General features: G+C 34.4%; 2 protein-coding genes across 2 annotated transcripts; one reads left to right on the top strand and one right to left on the bottom strand.

Moving 5' to 3' along the window:
• Positions 1–9441: 9441 nt before the first annotated feature.
• Positions 9442–10976, top strand: ZFHD1 (zinc finger homeodomain 1). The gene has a single exon (XM_086231652.1). The coding sequence runs from the start codon at positions 9697–9699 to the stop codon at positions 10753–10755; it is 1059 nt and encodes a 352-aa protein (XP_086087778.1). The 5' UTR covers positions 9442–9696; the 3' UTR covers positions 10756–10976.
• A 2944-nt stretch (positions 10977–13920) lies between these two features.
• On the bottom strand, positions 13921–18263 carry LOC147295130 (uncharacterized). The gene is made up of 5 exons (XM_086232554.1): positions 17751–18263; positions 16310–17661; positions 14832–15272; positions 14399–14625; positions 13921–14303 (listed from the first exon to the last, which is right to left on the bottom strand). The coding sequence occupies exons 1-5, from the start codon at positions 17930–17932 to the stop codon at positions 14052–14054; spliced, it is 2454 nt and encodes an 817-aa protein (XP_086088680.1). The 5' UTR covers positions 17933–18263; the 3' UTR covers positions 13921–14051.
• Between the last annotated feature and the right edge of the window lie 1277 nt (positions 18264–19540).

Here is a 19540-nt window from a genome sequence, read left to right as displayed (position 1 = left end):
TGAAATTTCACACCCAAATAATACAGCCTCATAACTGCACTACAGATATATTGCCATATGTTAAGTGGTATAAATTATTATTATTATTACTATTACTTATTTATTTTCCTGTTATGCCATATGTTAAGTGTTGATGCCAACAAGAAAAAGAAGAGAGCACTTTCCTTTTATGTTTCTGCAAGAACCTCAGTATTTTCTTTACAAAGAGGGCTTGAATCTCCCTTTCATGGTTTAGAATGCAATGGCTTTATCAATAACCATATGGCAGATATATGTGGTGAATTCAGAATTAGTACTTGAAAGTCTTCTATTAGGGAAATGAAGCAAAATTAGAGAACATGGTGCTGATCATGACAGCAACATGGCATGAAAATCTCTGAGACATCATCAGCAGGGGTTTTTCAACAAAAATTTCGGTCGAAAAGTTTATGTCATCTTCATTCTTGACAAATTTCAGCTCAATGTAGTTGGCTACAATATATCAGATGATGCAGAAATGTAGAGAAATTATAAAAATGTACTTCGTAAGGTGACATCCAGAATAAGCAGAATATATGAAAAGTGAAACATTGGGATTAGGCCAGGGGAGGGAACACAATTAGTTATGTGGAAATTTATGAACCCAGATCCAATGAAAAGTTCCACTGTGCCATGAGCCCATGATAATAAGATTTAAGTTGTTTTACTTCAAAAAAATGCAGGATGTTCATCTCATCTGTGTATCAATTCTTTCTACTTATCTATTTAAACCATCAGGTGCAAAGCATAACAGTGTCACCATAATTTATGCATTAAAATCCCAATCTATTCATTTTGTAGCAAGCAAATTTCTAAGCAGCCATAGAGAAGCAACATCAAACTTCAAATTTCTAAGTTGAAGTGGCTGTTCTTAATGGTTTGAATTCTATATATGGGTTCACTTCCTAACTTAATCCTCTTGCAACATCAAACAGAAAATAAAAGAAGTCAAAGTCCCTCATTGGAGTTCATGGGCTTTGAATGGCACTTCACAAGTCCTCAAAGTCCACAGTCAAGAATTGGTACAGACTGCTAGCTGCTACTATTTCATTGGGCTATGCCTATATGGTGCAGTCTTGTAGGACTAGTTTCTTTCTTTTTATATATATGGTAGTGTGGGCTGTGTGGCGATTCAAACTCAGTCATTGAATGAGGGAGACAAATGCACTTCTCATCACACCACATCATCATCATAAATTAATTGCTCCATAATATTCTTTTATTTTCTCTCTTTTCAGCCTAGCGTTACTAATGACTAATGTGATGCTGGAAGCGGCATCAAGAGGTTAATTAGGCGCTACGCCACATTAACCCACATGGTGGAACCTTAATTGGTCCTGACTAACAAAAACACCCACCATTCACAAAAACGCCTTTTCAAGTTTTAGGGACCTCTTCTACTGAATCACTGAACACACTCTATTAATTAGCCAGCATGACAGTTTTCAATAATGTTTGCTTTAAGCATTACCTTTGAGTCTGTTTTAGTTGTACATTCATCTTTGAGCTAATAGGATTGTCCTTGACTCAAAAGCACTTGGTTATGAGATTTTGAGAAAACCCATTTTTCTGAGATAATGTATTGGTCCAGATTCCATATTATCTATGCTTCTTAGCATATATGGATAGAACCTGTATCCTCTGTAAGCCTGGTATTAAGCTCAAATCTGAGCCTTTAAGACAATCTATCTCTCCTTACTCTTTCTCTCTCTACTTTATCTTCAAAGGCTCATATTTAAATATAGTACGGCCTTACATGGAAGCAAGGCAGGGGATCCAATTTCATCAGGATAATAAGGTTGTCTACCACTCTACAATTGGTATGTAAATGGATGAGTTAGACTCAGACACAAGTCGAACACAACCTTTATTTGAAAACGAATCTCTGTTTCTGGAAGCAAAAACTAATTGAATTGTTTGTGTGCATGATTTGGGACGCCTTGTTAGAGCAAATTAATAAGGGGAAACTTGAAAATAAAAAAGAATTATATTAATGATTATATATTTATGCAGTAATATTCCATTTGCTATAATAAAAGGATAATGCTTATCCATATTATCTTTGGGCCTTTGTCAGGCTCTGTACAAGTGGACGTGTTTCCCTTTCTCACACTTGGGTGCCTAGCCAAGCTAGGTCTTATCTTCTTCTGTAATATGGCATGAAAGAACATAAATGCTTTTAGGTGGATGCTGATCCACCCATAATTACAAGTAACCCTGTGATATTATCCAATGCTATAAAGATAAAAATTTCATGGTCCATTTGTGTTTGGCCCACATTTGCTTTGTAAATTGTAATGGCAGTGGACCCCTCACCCCTGGAATCTGGTTCTGCTAATTAATCACACACCACTGACATATTTATGTTTAGGCTTATTTACACCATTGCCCCCTGTAAGATACACTTTTTTTCACTTTGCCCCCTGAAACTTAAATCCTCTTAGTTTGCCACCTGAACTTCACAAAGTTATTGCAAAAGACTTTATGCCGTTAACTCTGTCAATTTTTCCGTTAAAATAGCTGACGTGACACCTATATGGCATGAGTGAGACCCTTTTTTAGTTATGTAAAATCCATGTGGACAAAAAAAATAATTTTTAAACTAAAAATAATAAGATCCATGTCAATCTTTTATAATTTTGCTTGTCTACATGGATCTTACATAACTAAAAAAGGGTCTCACTCATGCCATATAGGTGCCATGTCAGCTATTTTAACGGAAAAATTGACAGAGTTAACGGCATAGGGTCTTTTGCAACAACTTTGCGAAGTTCAGGTGACAAACTGAGAGGATTTAAGTTTCAGGGGACAAAGTGAAAAAAAGTGTATCTTACATAGGGCAATTGTATGAATAAGCCTTATGTTTATGTTCATCTCTCTCTCTCTCTCTCTCTCTCTCTCTCTCTCTCTCTCTCTCTCTCTCTCTCTCTCTCTCTCTCTCTCTCTCTCTCTCTCTCAGAGCCTGCTACTGCTACTGCTACCTTATCAAACAACTGTATTTCAGCAATTTAAAGTGCTTAATTAAACACATCTTTTCTTAGTGCTTATATTTCCTGCAACAATAGAAATTGACGGGGTTTCTTTTTATTATTTTGGGTTGCATAAAGCAAATAGTGACAATTACAAATTTACAATGATGGTTGTTTATGTTAATCTTTTACTGCAAAAGTCCAAGTAGTCATAGAGGCAATCAGAACCATTTTTACAATTTTATGCCCATAAAAGAGGGAGATATTATATTCCACTTGAAAATAATTCCCCCCCCCCCTCTGTGTATATTCTCAGAATTATCATTGTATGAATTAATTTCTGTGGATCTACAGACATTATGATAAGAAAAATACCTTGATGCAAGTATACAAGTAATGATGACCTGTCTTGAATTAGTCATGAAGAAAAAAGAAAAAGAGAAACTGCTTTATTAATAAAATAGTTAATAATTAAAAAAAAGGGAATTTGCCAATTTGAAACTCAATTATAGTAAATAGAAGAACCAATTGTATGATAAGTGGGGTGTGATTATCCAATTGTGTAGCCTCTGTTACATTGGGTGTCATTTTGCTCATTGCGCGTGCTTCTTGACGATGACATAATTGTCAGAACGTTGTTTGAACCATTAAGAGGTTTTGGACCCCCAAACTCCCAAGCCCTTTTTCTATGGACTATGGCCTATAAGTCACGCATCACTAATATATTGCACCCAATTTTGTGATCTTGCTGTTCCATAGCCGCAGAAATGTTCACACCTTATTATTAGAAGATAAAGAATGCCATGATTTAAATAGTTGGGAAGAATTTTGAAATCTAATCATTCAATTTTATGTTTTATTGGATTCTAACAAAACATAATTGAGAGGATTAGCAGCATAAAAGACAAAAGGCATCACATCTGAAATTCTGAACCAATGGGTTGAATTTGAGATAAAAAAAAAAATGTGACAAAAAACGGACTTGTGTAGATTCACTATTTATTTTGAATTTAATTATGTTAAGTCTTTACGTAATAAGGTTTGAAGTTCAACGATCCACTATTGAACATTGAAATCTGAGAATTAAGACTTGTTGGAACCAAGGAATGAAATTTCGAAAATTTTGACGAAATTTTGTCGAAATTTTCGTTTTTTTTGAGGTCCCAAAATTTTATCACATATCTATTTTTTTTTGTATTATTTCGGCGAAATTTTGGTAATTTCGGCAAAATTTCGCCTGAAATTTTGAACTCGGAATATGTGTGTTTTTGTAAAATTTCTCCAAATTTCGTCAAAATTTCACCGAAATTTGGATGAAATTTCGCCTAAATCTGCTGTGACTAACACTAGCAGCCACAAACTGAGATCTCTCCCCCAAACTCAGAGCTCTTTCTCACTTGGGAGTTGAGGCCGTGGAGGGAGGAAGAGAAGAGAGGCTGGGTTTCGGTGGCTGAGGGCGACGGTAGGGGCGAGATGAGGGTGATGGTGGGCTGGTGATGGAGATGCCGAGAGAGAGAGAGAGAGAGAGAGAGAGAGAGAGAGAGAGAGAGAGAGAGAAAAGAATAAAGGGGTGGAGTTTGTGGAGAGAAAGGAAAAGAAGAAAAAAAAAAGAAAAAAAAAAAGGGAAATGAGGAATGGGGGAGCTGGAGCAGTTTTTCAAGTCATACAACTTTTTTTTTTTCGATACAATATTAATTCACAAATTTTTTTGTTTTATATATTAAGGGGAGGGAAGGAATTTGTCTAGGGCCTTGTCCAATATTCAGATACCCATCAAACGCTCATTTGAAGGCTCACTCATTTTTTCTGGCCAAAAAAAGAGAAGGCTCACTCATTTTTCATTAAAAAAAAAACAAAAAACAATTGTACATGACAATTACACAATTGTGACTATATGCCAATTACAAACCATTATAAATAACTTTATAATATATAATTATTGAATGGTCACATAGTTGCCACAATTACAGATGTGGTCAACCCTTATCTACGGCTGCCATATTCCAACTTTTTGGGAAAAATATGAGAAATAGAAACTTAGAAAGAGAAGAGAGAAATTCAAAACCACGTGTCCTTCTTTATATTAATTAGTGTGACATATTACGCAGATGGGTTGGACATGTTTATTGTTGGACGGTAGGAGGGTTTTTTTTATTATTTTTTTTAGGGGGATTGAATCCTCTGTTATATTTTTTTTTATTTTTTTTCTATTATGGTTCCCAATAAACTTCCTCCTGACTATTAACATAGCAATGTGAGTGATATTGTCCTTTTTTTTTTTTTTTTGGAAAAAGATATTGCCCTTCTTTAATTTTAAATATAAAATAAAAACAAATAATTTGGTAAACAAATGAAAAGGAAAGAAAAAAAAAGGTTTAGGGTTGATTGAGGTTTGTAGACTTTGGGCAATTGGAAAAAAAAATAAAGTTTTGAGTTTCGTTTGGCCGTTTTGGTGTTTCGTTTAGGTGTTTTTAAATTTTAATATATTTATATATAAAAAATAATTAAAAATATCCTAAAAGACCTAAACACTAATATCCTATATCATATCCTAAACAATATAAAGTATAGATTATAGAGTATAAAGAGTATTAAGGTGTATAGAGTATATAGGGTTTAGTATTATGATTTAATCTATAGATTATAGAGTATAAAGAATATACTAATTTCATTTATTCATTATACTAATTTTATTTAACAGTATTTGCCCAGCGCGCATTATATTTGCCTTATATCATATGAAACCTACAATATAATTTGGTTTTTTCAAAGTTTTTTATAAATGTAGTTGATAATATGATAAATAAACATATGGTCAAGTTTCACTCGAAATTTTCGTATTTTGATAGCAATTTTCATCGTTTTTGTCTAATTTTATCGAAATCGAAATTTTCGCGAAAATTTCCGTCTAAATTTCCATCGAAAATTTTATCGAAACCAAAATTTTACTCCTTGGTTGGAACATACCTATTAGCAGATGATTTTAAGTGCAAATGTTTGTTAAATGTTTGATTTTATCTCAAAAAATTTCAATCATATTAGTGATAGATTACTCATGGTACCTATTTAGACGTGACACTAATCTTGTTCTCAATCGTTAGCCATATAATCCTTACGAAAGAATTAAAAGAGGGTAATTGCTTACAACTATAACGTGGCATGCGAAGGAAACTAATCAGGCTTAAGCGAAGAGGATAGGGATTAAGAACTTTTAATTTTACAATTTATTAACTTGAGATTTTAGATCTTTTAACTTCTATTAAGGCTTTATGACTTTTAAAATTTTAATTAAAGTTCAATAATATTATAATCATTCTATGTTATATAATATTAGTCTATTAGTTTCTATTTTTTTCACATATACTAATCGTTGAGTGCGCGACAGCCATTTTCGAGTATTCGACAGTATATTTTTACTTCTTTCTCAAACCCTAATTTGTCGGCTTTATATTAGGTTTTAATTCTGAGATTTTGTGCTTTATTTAGAAAAGAAAAAAAAACAAATAATTACCAATACCCCTACTTTGGACTTCCACATTTCTATAAAACCCACCTTCTAATTAGGCTTCCCAGCGGATCCAATTAAGTTGCTTCCGGCCCAGTTTTTTTTTCCCCCTCGGTCCACTTGATTGACTCCGTCTCTTTTTCCGTTTCTCTCTCACTCTCTCTCTTATTTCTCTTGCATCCATTTTCTCTCTCTTATCTATATTCACCGTTTGGTTTGCCTAGATGACAACCTCAAATGCGAAAACTCAAAACACAAATGTTGTTTGTCATGATATCACCTATAACATATCCAAAATTCAGAGCAATCGGACTTGTATGGAGAAAGATAAGAAAGGACGAAGTGAGCTAACTCTGTTCTGACCGCCTGGTAAGATGTACGTTCTTCCCCTGTGAAATCCGTTGATTTCCAGACCCCAAATTGAAAAGTGTTTAACTACAAAGTTATTCCTCTGTGTGTCTACTTTAACATATCCAAAATTTAGCATCATCGGGTGCAATCTGAAGTCGTTGTGCCTCTAGGAAGCTATGATCCTCATATTGGACGGAAAGACAACTCCACCATCGACGGTGTTTTGCCGATTTCTACTACCTTTGAGCTCCGATCGCCTAGAATTTTGGTGGATTTTTCTCCCCTCACCATAGGCTTTCACTCCCCTAATATATGGCTTGCCAATTTTGAGAAATTTTGAGAATTGAAATTCTAAGGTTTAGGCAAAATTTGAATTTCCATAAATTGGGTTTGATTTTGAGTTGTTTTGACTCAATTGAGGTGTCTATTGTGTAATTGGGACTGATTGGAGTTGAAATTGTGAATTGCTAAGTTGTGCCGCCGCTGCCGCCGCTGCCACCACCGATGCCACCACTTGTGGCGGCGGGTTGGAAATGGATTTTATCATTTCGACCCAATTAGAGTCCCAAGAACCTTTTTAAGTTCAATTGGTAAGTTTTTGGTGATGATTGTGTGTTCTTTAAGGTAAAGTAGTCACCACAAGTGGTGGTTACTATCTATTTAGGCCATTGGACGGTCAAATTGTTGTGAAAATTGAAAATTTATTAGTTGTATGGTCTTAACAGGTACACAGGCTCAGGAAATCCTATTCTTGATGTCGCCATGTTGCCATATTGGATATTCGAGCCAAGCTGCAGTGAGAATAGCAAAACGGTTATTTCACGTGATCAACGTAGCAATAAAGTGATTGTTATTGTGTGACAGTAGCAATTTAGGTGATTATTATTGTGCGAAGATTTGTATAAGTTGTCTTTGCATAGTAAAAAATTAAAAATAGCTACTCTTTGACAATGTCAATGAATAATAATTGCTAGATGTGGAAAAAAAAATTGGTGCTAAAAAAAATGGCCCGATACCAAAAAAAAAATATAATAGCGTTGTCTGACAATAATAATAACAATATTTGATCTCTAATGGACAGTGGCAATTTTTTAATTTGGTTTAAAATATAGTTGTTACTATTCAACAGTGACAATTCTCTAAATATTGAAAAAAAAAAAAGATAACGAGCTTTTGTTTGTTTTGTTTTATGCTATTTTTGATGTGTTTATACAAAAAAAAAAGATAAGATTTGTATAAGTTACCTTGTTTTTTAGTTTTTTTTGCAAACTAAGAATTGTTATTGTTAGATAATAACAATTCTCAAATGTAATAGTAGCACTTTATTTTTTAAAAAGTGGGCCGGCTTGAAATTGGGCTTCCACATTTGAGTTTTTTAAATACTACTTTTGTCCAAATAAACTTATTTAAAAAAAATTTAAAAAATAATAACATATTTCTTTAACAAAAAAATGATCAAAAAATTTTATTTTTCAAATAAAAAATATTAGATTGATTAAACTCTAAGTTTTTTTATGTTTTTAATGCTGAGCGTGTGGCCGCAATACAGAGAACAATGGGTATTGCAACACGTGGAATAATTAAAGGAAAATGAAAGAAGGCCCAGAAACCGACATGACTACATGAGTAGCAACTTTAAACTTTTTTAGACTAGAGGTGGTGGTCGTGGCCTCTAAATCTAATCAATATATAATTTCCTTTGGTAAATTACATGTTTTACTTTGTAATTTTTTTTTTTTTGTTCAAATGTTTTACTTTGTAATTAAGCAGCGTGTTTTTGTTTCTGCAAGATCAAGTTAACCCCCCACAACGTGCTGTTAAATGTCAATTTCTCATCATCATCATTTGTCTTATTAATTAATGGAATAATAAGTAAACCAAGTACACAAATTGGCCTCCATTTTCAAGTTTTCAAGTTTATCTATTAAGGGTTTCTGTAGACTATTAATGCCTAATGTAATACTCCTAATCAGTCTTGTATTTAATTTGTAAAATACTGTGTGTGTACGTTAATCAGAAAATAGTCACTGCATGGTACTGTTTTGGGACCACTAATCATACATTATATTTGGCCATATATAGTGACACAAAGTTGAATCCAAGTCCTAAGCACAAAAGAGATTGACCACCAAAATCAAAATTGGTTCTTGTTCTGCCATGTAAACATTAAAAATTGGTTGTAGCAAAAAGAGGAGTGGAGGAGGACAATGGAGGAAATTGCACATTTCCACTGGCAAAGGCATAGCTTCAGCTGCTGCTGCTGCTCAAAATGTACTCATGTACTACGCACAGGACACGTATACGTTTAGGATTGGGTTGCAGGTCCCCAAAAGTTCAAATCGCTGACTCCAACGAATATTTTCTTACACCCCAAAAAAACAAAAAACAAAAATGAAAAATCAGCGTTGCTAATTTATTGCTCTCAACAAACACATGAACCACATACGTAACCTCAGATTAAATCCCTTCAAAATGACAGAGTAATTATCACCCTAATAAGTTTTTCCATTTTTTTATTGGAGAAATGTCTCGTATCTGTTTTATTAAAGTGCTTAATTAGGTGGTTGAGACTTGAGAATTGAGATCGGTTTTATTTATTTATTTAAATTTCTCTTTTGGGCTAAGAGAGATTTGGGGACCTATTAGGTGTTGTAAACTTGTAATAGTTGAAATCCATGCGTCTCCCACAACCCCATCTATATATTTCTCATCACTTCTCATTACAACCTTCATCATCCCAATCAAAATTTCTCCTTTGACACCCAAAATTTTGTAAACCAAACAAAACCCTAATTACTAATTCCATTTCCCAAACCAGAGCTGATATATATATATATATATATATGTCAAGCCATGGACTTAAGCAACACCACTCCCACCGCCACAGCCACTGCTACCATCAAGACCCCAGACACAGACACTGAGCCCCCATCAGACCCCAAATCCACCACCAGGTCCTTATCCTTCACCAACGGCGTACTCAAGCCCCACCACCACCACCTGGTCCCACCACCAACGCCACCACCGCCACCGCCACCACAAATGGTGGCCGGCTACAAAGAATGCCTCAAGAACCATGCAGCCAGCATAGGCGGCCACGCCCTTGACGGCTGCGGAGAGTTCATGCCCAGCCCCTCATCCAACCCCGCCGACCCCACCTCGCTAAAATGCGCCGCTTGTGGCTGCCACCGCAACTTCCACCGCCGCCATGACCTCGACGAACACGTCATCAAACCCAAGATTCTCAACGTCCACCGGCGCTTTCCACCGGGACTACCAGCGCCAGCCCACCACCACCACCAAAGCTCAAGCCCAAGCCCCAGCCAAAGCCCAAGCTCAAGCCCAGGCCCAACCTTAAGCCCACACTCTCCACCTCCGGTCTCACACTTGCCCCCCTCCTATTTTGCATCTCCACCCCATATGCTGCTTGCCCTCAGCTCCGGCTTTTCTGGGCTGCCGTCCGATGAGCAGCAGCAGCACCTCCCTGGTCTCTACCCAACGGCCTTGGTGTCGGTGAAGTCGCCCCAGAACAACCCAAATGGGAGAAAGAGATCTAGAACCAAGTTCAGCCAAGAGCAGAAGGAAAAGATGTGTTTGTTTGCTGAGAAAGTGGGTTGGAGAATGCAGAAGAGTGATGAGAGATTGGTGGAGGAGTTTTGCAATGAGGTTGGGGTTGGTAGAGGGGTGCTCAAGGTTTGGATGCACAACAACAAGCACACTTTGAAGAAGAGATCAGCAGAGAGAGGTGTTGAGCACCAGATTATTCATAGCAATGTCAATGAAATCAGAAATGGAGGTGAGGGAGCTGGTGATATTGCTCAGAACACCAATTACAACAATGCCCACCACCAAAATGAAGGTAGCAGAGCAAGTTTTCATCTTTCAAATAATGGGTCTTCTTCTTCATCATGATCATCAACCCAGAGATACAAAGAGAGACAGAGACAGAGAAGCTTGGCGATTTTAGTGCTGCTTTCATTTAATTTACTATTTCTTGTTAGCTTGTTCATTAATGGTTACTGACTACTGTTTGTGTTTGGTGAGGAAGAGGAGGAAGGGAACAGAGAGAGAGGGATACCTATTAGCCTATTAGCTAACAAATTAAAGAGAGAGAAAAGTTAATATTTGCTTCATCATTTTTTAGTGCAATTTAAGTTAATTATTAATAATGTTTAACTTTCCATTAGTAGTAATGAAGTAATTGCTTTCCTTTACAGACATGCTTCCTCATTTTCTAGCTTAGTGCGGTCTCCTTTTTTCCTGGTTTAACAATTAATCTTTGGAATATTATAGAGGGGAAATTTCGTCATTTGGGTGGCATCACTATAATTTGGGAATTTCTTGTGGGTTTTTTAAAATGCTCTTTCACATGTTTAATATTATCCATTACCTTAAAGTTAAAGCCTTCTCCATAATGATTTGTCCAAGATGGTAGCTTTTTTCAATTTTTTGGAGCAACTGGTTAAAATATGCCATATGCTATTTTGTCCTTATTCATTTAAAGGTACTCCTACTTCTGCTGAAATATTAATTATTGAACTCTTACTTACCAAAACAATCTATATTACTGAACTCTTACTTAACCAAAAAATATATTATTAAACTCTCATTTACCAAAAACAGAAAAATTATTCAAACTCTTGTCTTGTCTTGATGAGGATAATGGCACCAATGGGGTTTGGTGCACCTTGACTGAGGCAAACCTCTCATTACTATTTTAATATTATTTTAACAAATTCAAACAAGTTTTAGTAGTTTAGCACAAATTCAAATTTGACACACAAAAAAAAAAAAAAAAAGCACAAATTCAAGCAAAAATTCGAAAAAGAGAGAATGGTACAAACCCAGGCTTTTCTTCACTCATAGATTCATGGAGTTGAGAGGAAATAATCATTCAAAGTGGTGCTCTTTAAATTAAACGAGCAATTAACAATAGGGTTTAGTTTCCTAAAGAATCCAGGGTTGGGCCCATAGGTGACACGTATTGGAGATGTGTTGTCATGTTGTGCATGCACATTTGGATTGCCTGAGCTTATAACTTATAAGGCAAGCGGGATTTGTTTAATTAATTAATTAATTAATTAAAAAAGATTAGAAGCTGAAGGCGGGCCAGGTTTCCTTATTTGGTTGGTTGATTAAAGCGGCAAGCTTCGTCGTTTTCTTCTTTGCTTTGCTGCCGCTGGTGAAAATGTGAATGATGATCACCTCTGATTCTGTTCTGAAAACATAATTAATAATTGGGGACACCACTAATCCATTCATTCTTTAATAAAAACCGATCTTGTATTACATTTGATCCACCGCCCTTCAACACGCGTCAAGATATACTTGCTCTCTGTAACTCTATTGTTTTTTTTATACATAAAAACTATTACAAGCGTAGATATTTCTATTTAAAAATTGTAATAGATTGGTGTGTATTTGAGTAATGGAGAATATATTCGTTAAAAAAACAAAAAGAGTAATGGAGATTATAGGTGATTAATTATCTTGGCCAAAAAAAATTATCGAATGCAACGACATTTCAGTGTTGGGTTGGAATTTTTGTGGGCCACATAATTGGGTTGGGTTTGACAAAGTTTTTGGGCCTTTTCAGGACAATGGATTCTCTTTCTTGGGCCCAAAATCTGTACCAGCACTGTCGATTAACGCACCTATCCAAACAGCTACAAAATCATAAGGTCCATCACAATTCACAAGCAGAGGCGGAACGTAGAAACTAGGAAGGAAGAGGGGCCATGGCCCCTGCAAACTTTTGAAAAAAAAATAAAAAAAACTCAATATAAGTTGTATAATGAGCATATTTATTGCTTGTAATTACAATTTTTTCTTTTCTTCTATTCTATTATTCCCGTGAACATTATAGTTAAATACTTAAATCAAAATGCCTTCTAACTCAAACCTCACAACATCATTCGGCTATTTATTCTGTATGGTTATTGGTAATATGAGTTTATTATTATTTTGTTATTTAATCGATCATATTGATATATTTTTTTTAAGATTGGGTTTATTTGAACCAATTATTTTGTATCTTATTCTTAGACTTTTAGTACAACTTTTTGTACGTAATTCTTTCCCCACATTTTATACTTGCAAAAAACTACAACCATTGATAATTTATTCTTGTAGTTTCATTTGTTTTAAGAACCATACATCTTCAAAGCCCAATTTCTTAAATAAAACCCCTCTATTAAATTAAACAAGAAAATTAATATTTAAGAACTAGGTATTACACGATCAGTCAAAGACAATTGATGATGGTAATGATTAGTGCAAGTGCAACAAATGTAAACATAATATTCCAATAATATTTTTTTAACATGCTCATAATAAATAAATTCTAATTGTGAATATCTATATGAATTCACAAAATTTTTATGAATATATTTTGAGTATAGTGTCATTCAAAGAATGTGTCATACCATTCATATTAATTATATGAGAATTTAATATATATATATATATATACACACATGTACACAACTTGATAATTTCATACTATTTTTTTAATAATGGTGAAAGTTAAAAAAAAAAAACTTTTAGATACTATTGAAATTATTTGGTGAGATATTTGTAAGAATTAAACATATATATTTTGGTCCCTGATGCCATTGGTGTTCACCGGTTTGATATCCTCTCACAATCAATTTTTAACTTATCAAAATATGGTTTTCCAAGGATCTGAATTATATTGAGACTAGTACAAGATTTGAAGTGCATCTGAAAAGGAGTTTCAAGTTCCTAGTCGTTGAAAGAAGCTTTTTTTCAGAGCTGCATCCATTGGCTGGGACAATTCTGCAAGAGGCCTTTATTCACATGACAGTGTCAGCTGCTCCTCCTGTAGTTGCTGAAAAAAATCATTTTTTAGATACTAGTGAAATTATTTAGTGAGATATTTGTGAAAATTAAACATATATATTTCGACACTAAGCATAGAATCTTGTCACAAGAAAAGATGCCATTAGTAGAAGAAAATTAAATAATTTTAAGAATATAAATGTTTAATTTTTCATTCAATAATAATTAGTCGGTTTATAGAATATTGATTTTATTTAATAATTATTTGACCAATAACTATACAATTATTTCACCAAAGTCGAACCCAATGCTATTTTTCTACATCTGTTGTTACAAGTATGTATGTCAAAAACATGGTATCTACAGGTCAAGAGAAAGGCCTCCTGCCATGTTAACATGAAAAAATGTCAACATGGAAAAAGCAAAAACGAGGGCTCCACATGAACCTTTCTGTGAACAAAATTGATGTTGCCTAGCTTTCCATGGCACCAAACTAACTGGTCTGTTGTTAGCTTCGACATATTTAGCACTCGAAAAATCAACCTCAATTCAACTTGAGCAACCAACAAAGCATGTCCACCTCCATCTTCTTGATGCTTTTGGAACTTCTTTACCATACAATTTCCACTTCTCTGTATGTCTTTCAGCCTTTTCTCCTTCTGCAATATATGTGACACAAAATTAAATGATTATTGGGTACTTGGGGTTAATATCAAAATGAATCTAAACAAAATAGATTATACAATTAACAAACCTTTTGCAGATCTTTCCGAATGTCCATGAGAAGCTCCAAATCGTTATGGTCAATAACCTGAGTTTCTTGAAGACCCTTTAGGACCAGAGTCCTTTCATCCTTACGAAGAAATTTCCAGAATATACGCATGGATTCCTCAATTATTTTCACCAACATTCCACTCAAAACTATCGAATGATTCTCTTCTTCTCCTCTCTTTACATGCTTGTTATCCGTCATACAATCATCTACGATTACATATATAATGTGTAAGGTCAGTGATATAGTTAGACATATATAATCATAAATCCGGAAATGTTTTCTTGTCAGACAATCTATCAACATAAGTATCACTATTTAGTTATAAATCCGAATCTCATTATACTATGTTGTTTTTTAACTGAATGTGTGTTTTAGATTCATAGTCTAATAACATGAATACCTTATGTTCTACCTGATTTTATTTGTGGAACTTGAAGAAGGGTACTAAGAAGACATCGGTTCTTGACGTAATGCTGGACCCTGGGGCCTTGAAAAGGGTCGTCCTCTATGAATCTTTGAAGGAGCACTTGGAAATGTTGAAACTCAGTGGCAACTAGGTTATACTGATGAGAAAGACCATGATCATCATCATATTGCAGAAGCTCTAGGGCTTTGCTGCGCTGCCAGTGAAGAATTTCCCAAGAAAGGCAGGCTTGCCCAACATACACCACTTCCAAGTCCTTGTGCAGGTCTCCCACAAATTTTGGCACTGGCTCGGCTGCTGTGTTGGGTTGTGGTCTTTGTGCTTTGCACCACCACAAGTAACTCTGTGAGAGAAGAGACTTTACAATTGGAACAGAAGATTTTTGCACTACTGATACTGACTTCACTTGGTTTTTCAGCTGGAGAAAACCTGTGAAGCCATACAATTAAAACTTGACTTGACTTGTTGCATATGATCACAAACCAAATTAGTGGAGCCATACAATTAAAACTTTCAATCTATATAGTACCAAAAAAAAAAAAAAAAACTTTTAATCTATAAATATAAAATTAATTGCGAATTTTGATAAATATCTAAAATAATTTAGGTCCATTAGTAACGTTCTGATTAATATCTTGGGTAGAACCGTCACACGTGGGGTCAAAGCCACCGCCAATATATTACATGAAGCTAGAACGCATGGCCTATATTTTATGGCTTTATTCTTTTTACACCATACTACCATGCATAGTGCAAAGGTACAGTTCACACAAGCGTTTCTTTCCTTGTGGGATACAATTTATATATCTAAAATCTTTATAATTATTTTAATTCCTAGACACAATTCATTTTGTATGAAATTAATCATTAATAGATTCAAACTATTATAAATTAACTAAGAACAAAAAATCAATAAAGAAGTCGATTTATATCCAATGACCGACCTTAGTTTAGGTCCACAGGCCTCCACTTAAAAACAAGAAAATAAAATATGATGGCTATAATTAGTGGAAAATGATGGGAATACAGATGATGGAGGCCAAGCATATATGATATGCGTATACCATAAGTCTTCAAGAGAATCTTTTTCGTGGAAAAAAGGAAGTACCAAAAAAAAATTTCAAGGGATGGGACAACAAAGTAGTAATCAGCCATCCACACAAATCAGGCAAACAGAAAAATCTACCTATTGAAAGCATGTAACTTTGAAGAAGTTCCAAGAACAAATAAATAAGAAAATCATTGACTAATATACAAAAGAAGACCTCTTTTGGACAAAACCTCAAAGAACAAATATATTATTCATACAAATATGAAATATATATGCTAAGCACTGTCAATATACCGAGTGAGATTTCATTTCATGGCAACAAAACAAACGTGTAATATGCAGAGAAATAAAAAAAAACTTAAAACAGAGGGAGAGGTTTTATGTTGAATGAATCTAATTTAATTTAATTACTTACCAATTGCATGCATGGTCTGGTCGTTCAAGATGTCCAGTTTTCGCATCTTGTCTGCGTAGCTCTTATACACCTTGTGAATCTCTTCCATTCGATCTTTGAATCCAAGCTTTTCATCAATCTTGAGCGGCTTTAGCTTCAGACCCTCCACCATCTTGGTACACTCCGACGGATGATCTTCTTCTAAAATGGTGGGAAGCCCCCCAGTTCTCACATTTTTTATTTCCAATTTCAGCTGTTCAATTATATCCTCATGATCCCATATGGACTCCGATTCATTTTCATCATCCGGATCCAACCCGAACTTCCTCTCCTTCAACTCATGTATGGGTTGTTTAACTTGTTTGTCCACAACCTCCTCAACTTCTTGCCTGCTGGGCAGAGCTTTTTCTTCCAAGGCACTAGAATTTTGCATTTGGGGTTCTAATAATTCAATATATTCATCATCAGAAGATTCAGACTTATCGTTTTGATCTGGAAAAACAGCTGCTTTTTCATTCGGGGAACTTAGTACATCTTGCAATTCAAAATCTTCCACATTCATCTTGATCTTATTCTGATCTCCCTCAATGGCCTCCTTACCCACGTTTCTGTACACCAAAAACTCAAAGGTAAATGAACCCACATCATGATCTTGTCTTGTACCAACTGGGTCTACTTCAGAATCAGAAATTATGGCGCAATTTTCTGCAAGTGACTGAACCTCATCATCTGATTGATCATACTTACCAAAACTTGTATTTTGTGGATAATCACTTTCATCAGATGGAACCTTCCCAATACTAAATTCCTCAAGAGGGTACTCACCTATCTCACAAGGGTCATGATCAATGAGTGCTTTATCGTGCTCTGTTTTCTCTAAAACCTCTCCAATGCGAACACTTTGAACAATTTCCTCTGCTTTTTCTTCATCATCATCCACATGATCCTCTGCCTTTTCTTGATCAACATTAACATGATCCTCTGCTTTCTCTTGTTCAGCAGCCTCTACTTCATTACCAACAATTTGATTATCATGAATATTAGGACTACCCCAGTCCGCATACAATTCTTGGACAATAAAGTTCATTGCTTTTGGCTCTTTCATGTACCCATTGATATCTTTCCCAGCCGTGAATTCGTACAGATCGGTGCTTGCAGTCGAGAAGGCCTCCACAAAACCATTGATATCTTTCTCTGTTTTTTCTCTGTTTTGATCCCCACTTGTGCTACTAGGAGAATGAAAACATGTTTCTTCTTCTCTGTGTACATCATCATTGTCTGAATCCAATGAGCACTTTGAATCAACTTGATCGTCTTGTTGCAAGCAAACATCACCGTTTTCATTTCTCTGATTCTCTGCCTGAACCTGAAATCTGAAAAAGAAAGAACCAATTCAATTACTTTAAACCCCATTAAAAGCATGAACTTTGAATTAGCAAGTCACAATTAAACTTAAGCATACCTGAGTATGTATCTGGTTATGAATCCAAAAACAAGGAACAAGGGAAGGAAGTAGTTGAAAACCAAAAGCCATATGAAAGCAAGGACTCCAAGCATGTTTCCGTACAAGGCCTTGCTTAAAAGACGCTTACTAATGAAATCGAATTCGGTTTTGAGCAGGAGGAATTTCGTGGTATCCATCATTTCAATCAACCTCTCTGGGTTTTGTGTTTTCTCAATTCTAAGCAAAGTTAGAGTTAGAGAGGAAGATTTGAATTTATTTCCATATAAGAATTCATTCGGGGATAGTGGACGGTCCACTTTTAGACAGCGAAATTGGTGGGAGTGTGAGTCATAGTGTAAATTCTAAAGCCAAAGTTTGAGACCAAATGTGCGAGATTGTGGGAGGAGATTGAGCACAGATGTGCAGAGAATCAAAGATGCGTACGAATAATAATAAATACATGGATGGCTTTGATTTCTCACAGAGTTTCCATTTCAGTTTGGGGAATGAATGAATGTTGAAGTTGAAAGCGAAAGACCTACGCGTTTCCCGAGTGAAGTAGAGAGAGTCAAACCATGGTTCAAAGACTTGAGGTCTACTACTCTCTCTGCCTTTTGCCTTTGGCTTTTGGGTAAAGGGAAAGGAACTTAATTAAAATAAAATTACACGTAATTAATTATTACCAAATATATATGATCCAATGGTTAAAATTACCAAAATTATTAATTATCATGAACCTAGAGAGGTAATGGAATATGGACCCATTAATCATTTTTTTTTTTAGCCGTGAAGTCATAAATCAATTTCAATTGTAACACAATGTTGATAATATTTGCATATGAAAAGATTAATGAATTTATTTTAGGTTTATTTCATATTTAATACCTAAACTTTGACCATTGTCTTAATGTGGTACCTAAATTTTTATTTGTCTCAATTGAGTATGTAAACTTTTATTTTGTGTCTAATAAATACCCATGTAAATTTCTGTTAAAATTGTTAATAGAAGTTAGGGACAATATGGTCACTTTAAAAAAATTATATTTTAATTATAATTTTTTGTTTTTTTTTTTTATAATTTTAAACATATAAAAAAATAATTAAAATATACTTTGACTATATTGCCTCTAATTTTTGTTGACAATTTTAGCAGAAATTTATTTTGGTACCTATTAGACACAAAATAAAAGTTTAGGTACTCAATTGAGACAAATAAAAGTTTAGATACCATATTAAGACAATGGTCAAAGTTTAGGTAGTAAATATGAAAAAAAAAAAAAAAAAACCTTTATTTTATGTGAGATTTGAATTCATGACTTCTCCTAATAAAAGAAAATTAGGTGTCATCAACTATACTAAATTGTCATTTGCATATATGCTAAGATATGAAATATTTTGGCAAAAAAAAAACAAGATATGCAATATTTGTATATGCTAATTGTTTACCAAAATGCTGCATTATCTTTTTGACAATTGAATTTCAAAATACTGCAATTATCTTCTTGACAAAAATGGTAAACTCATCGAAACGTATGGCCGGCCTTTAATAACATGGTGTTGTTTTTGTTTTCTAATTAAGGATTAGATTTCAGATAAAAAATTAAATAAATAAGATTTCATTCTTAAAAGAGTAAAAAAATGAATGCCATGAATTTAAAATTGGGCAATGCTATCCACATTTTTCAATTTATCTTTTTTATTGACATTCTCTTTTATTATTCTTGTTTCGTATTATATTTTTATGATCTGAACCGTTTATTTTTTAGATTAATTTTTAAAGATCATTTATACAAAAAATTAATTTAATC

This window comes from Dryas octopetala, chromosome 2 (genome assembly GCF_963921425.1).
Source record: "Dryas octopetala chromosome 2, drDryOcto1.1, whole genome shotgun sequence".
NCBI lineage: Eukaryota > Viridiplantae > Streptophyta > Magnoliopsida > Rosales > Rosaceae > Dryas > Dryas octopetala.
Note: the sequence above shows the minus strand (reverse complement) of the source record. Positions and strands in the feature narration are given on the sequence as shown.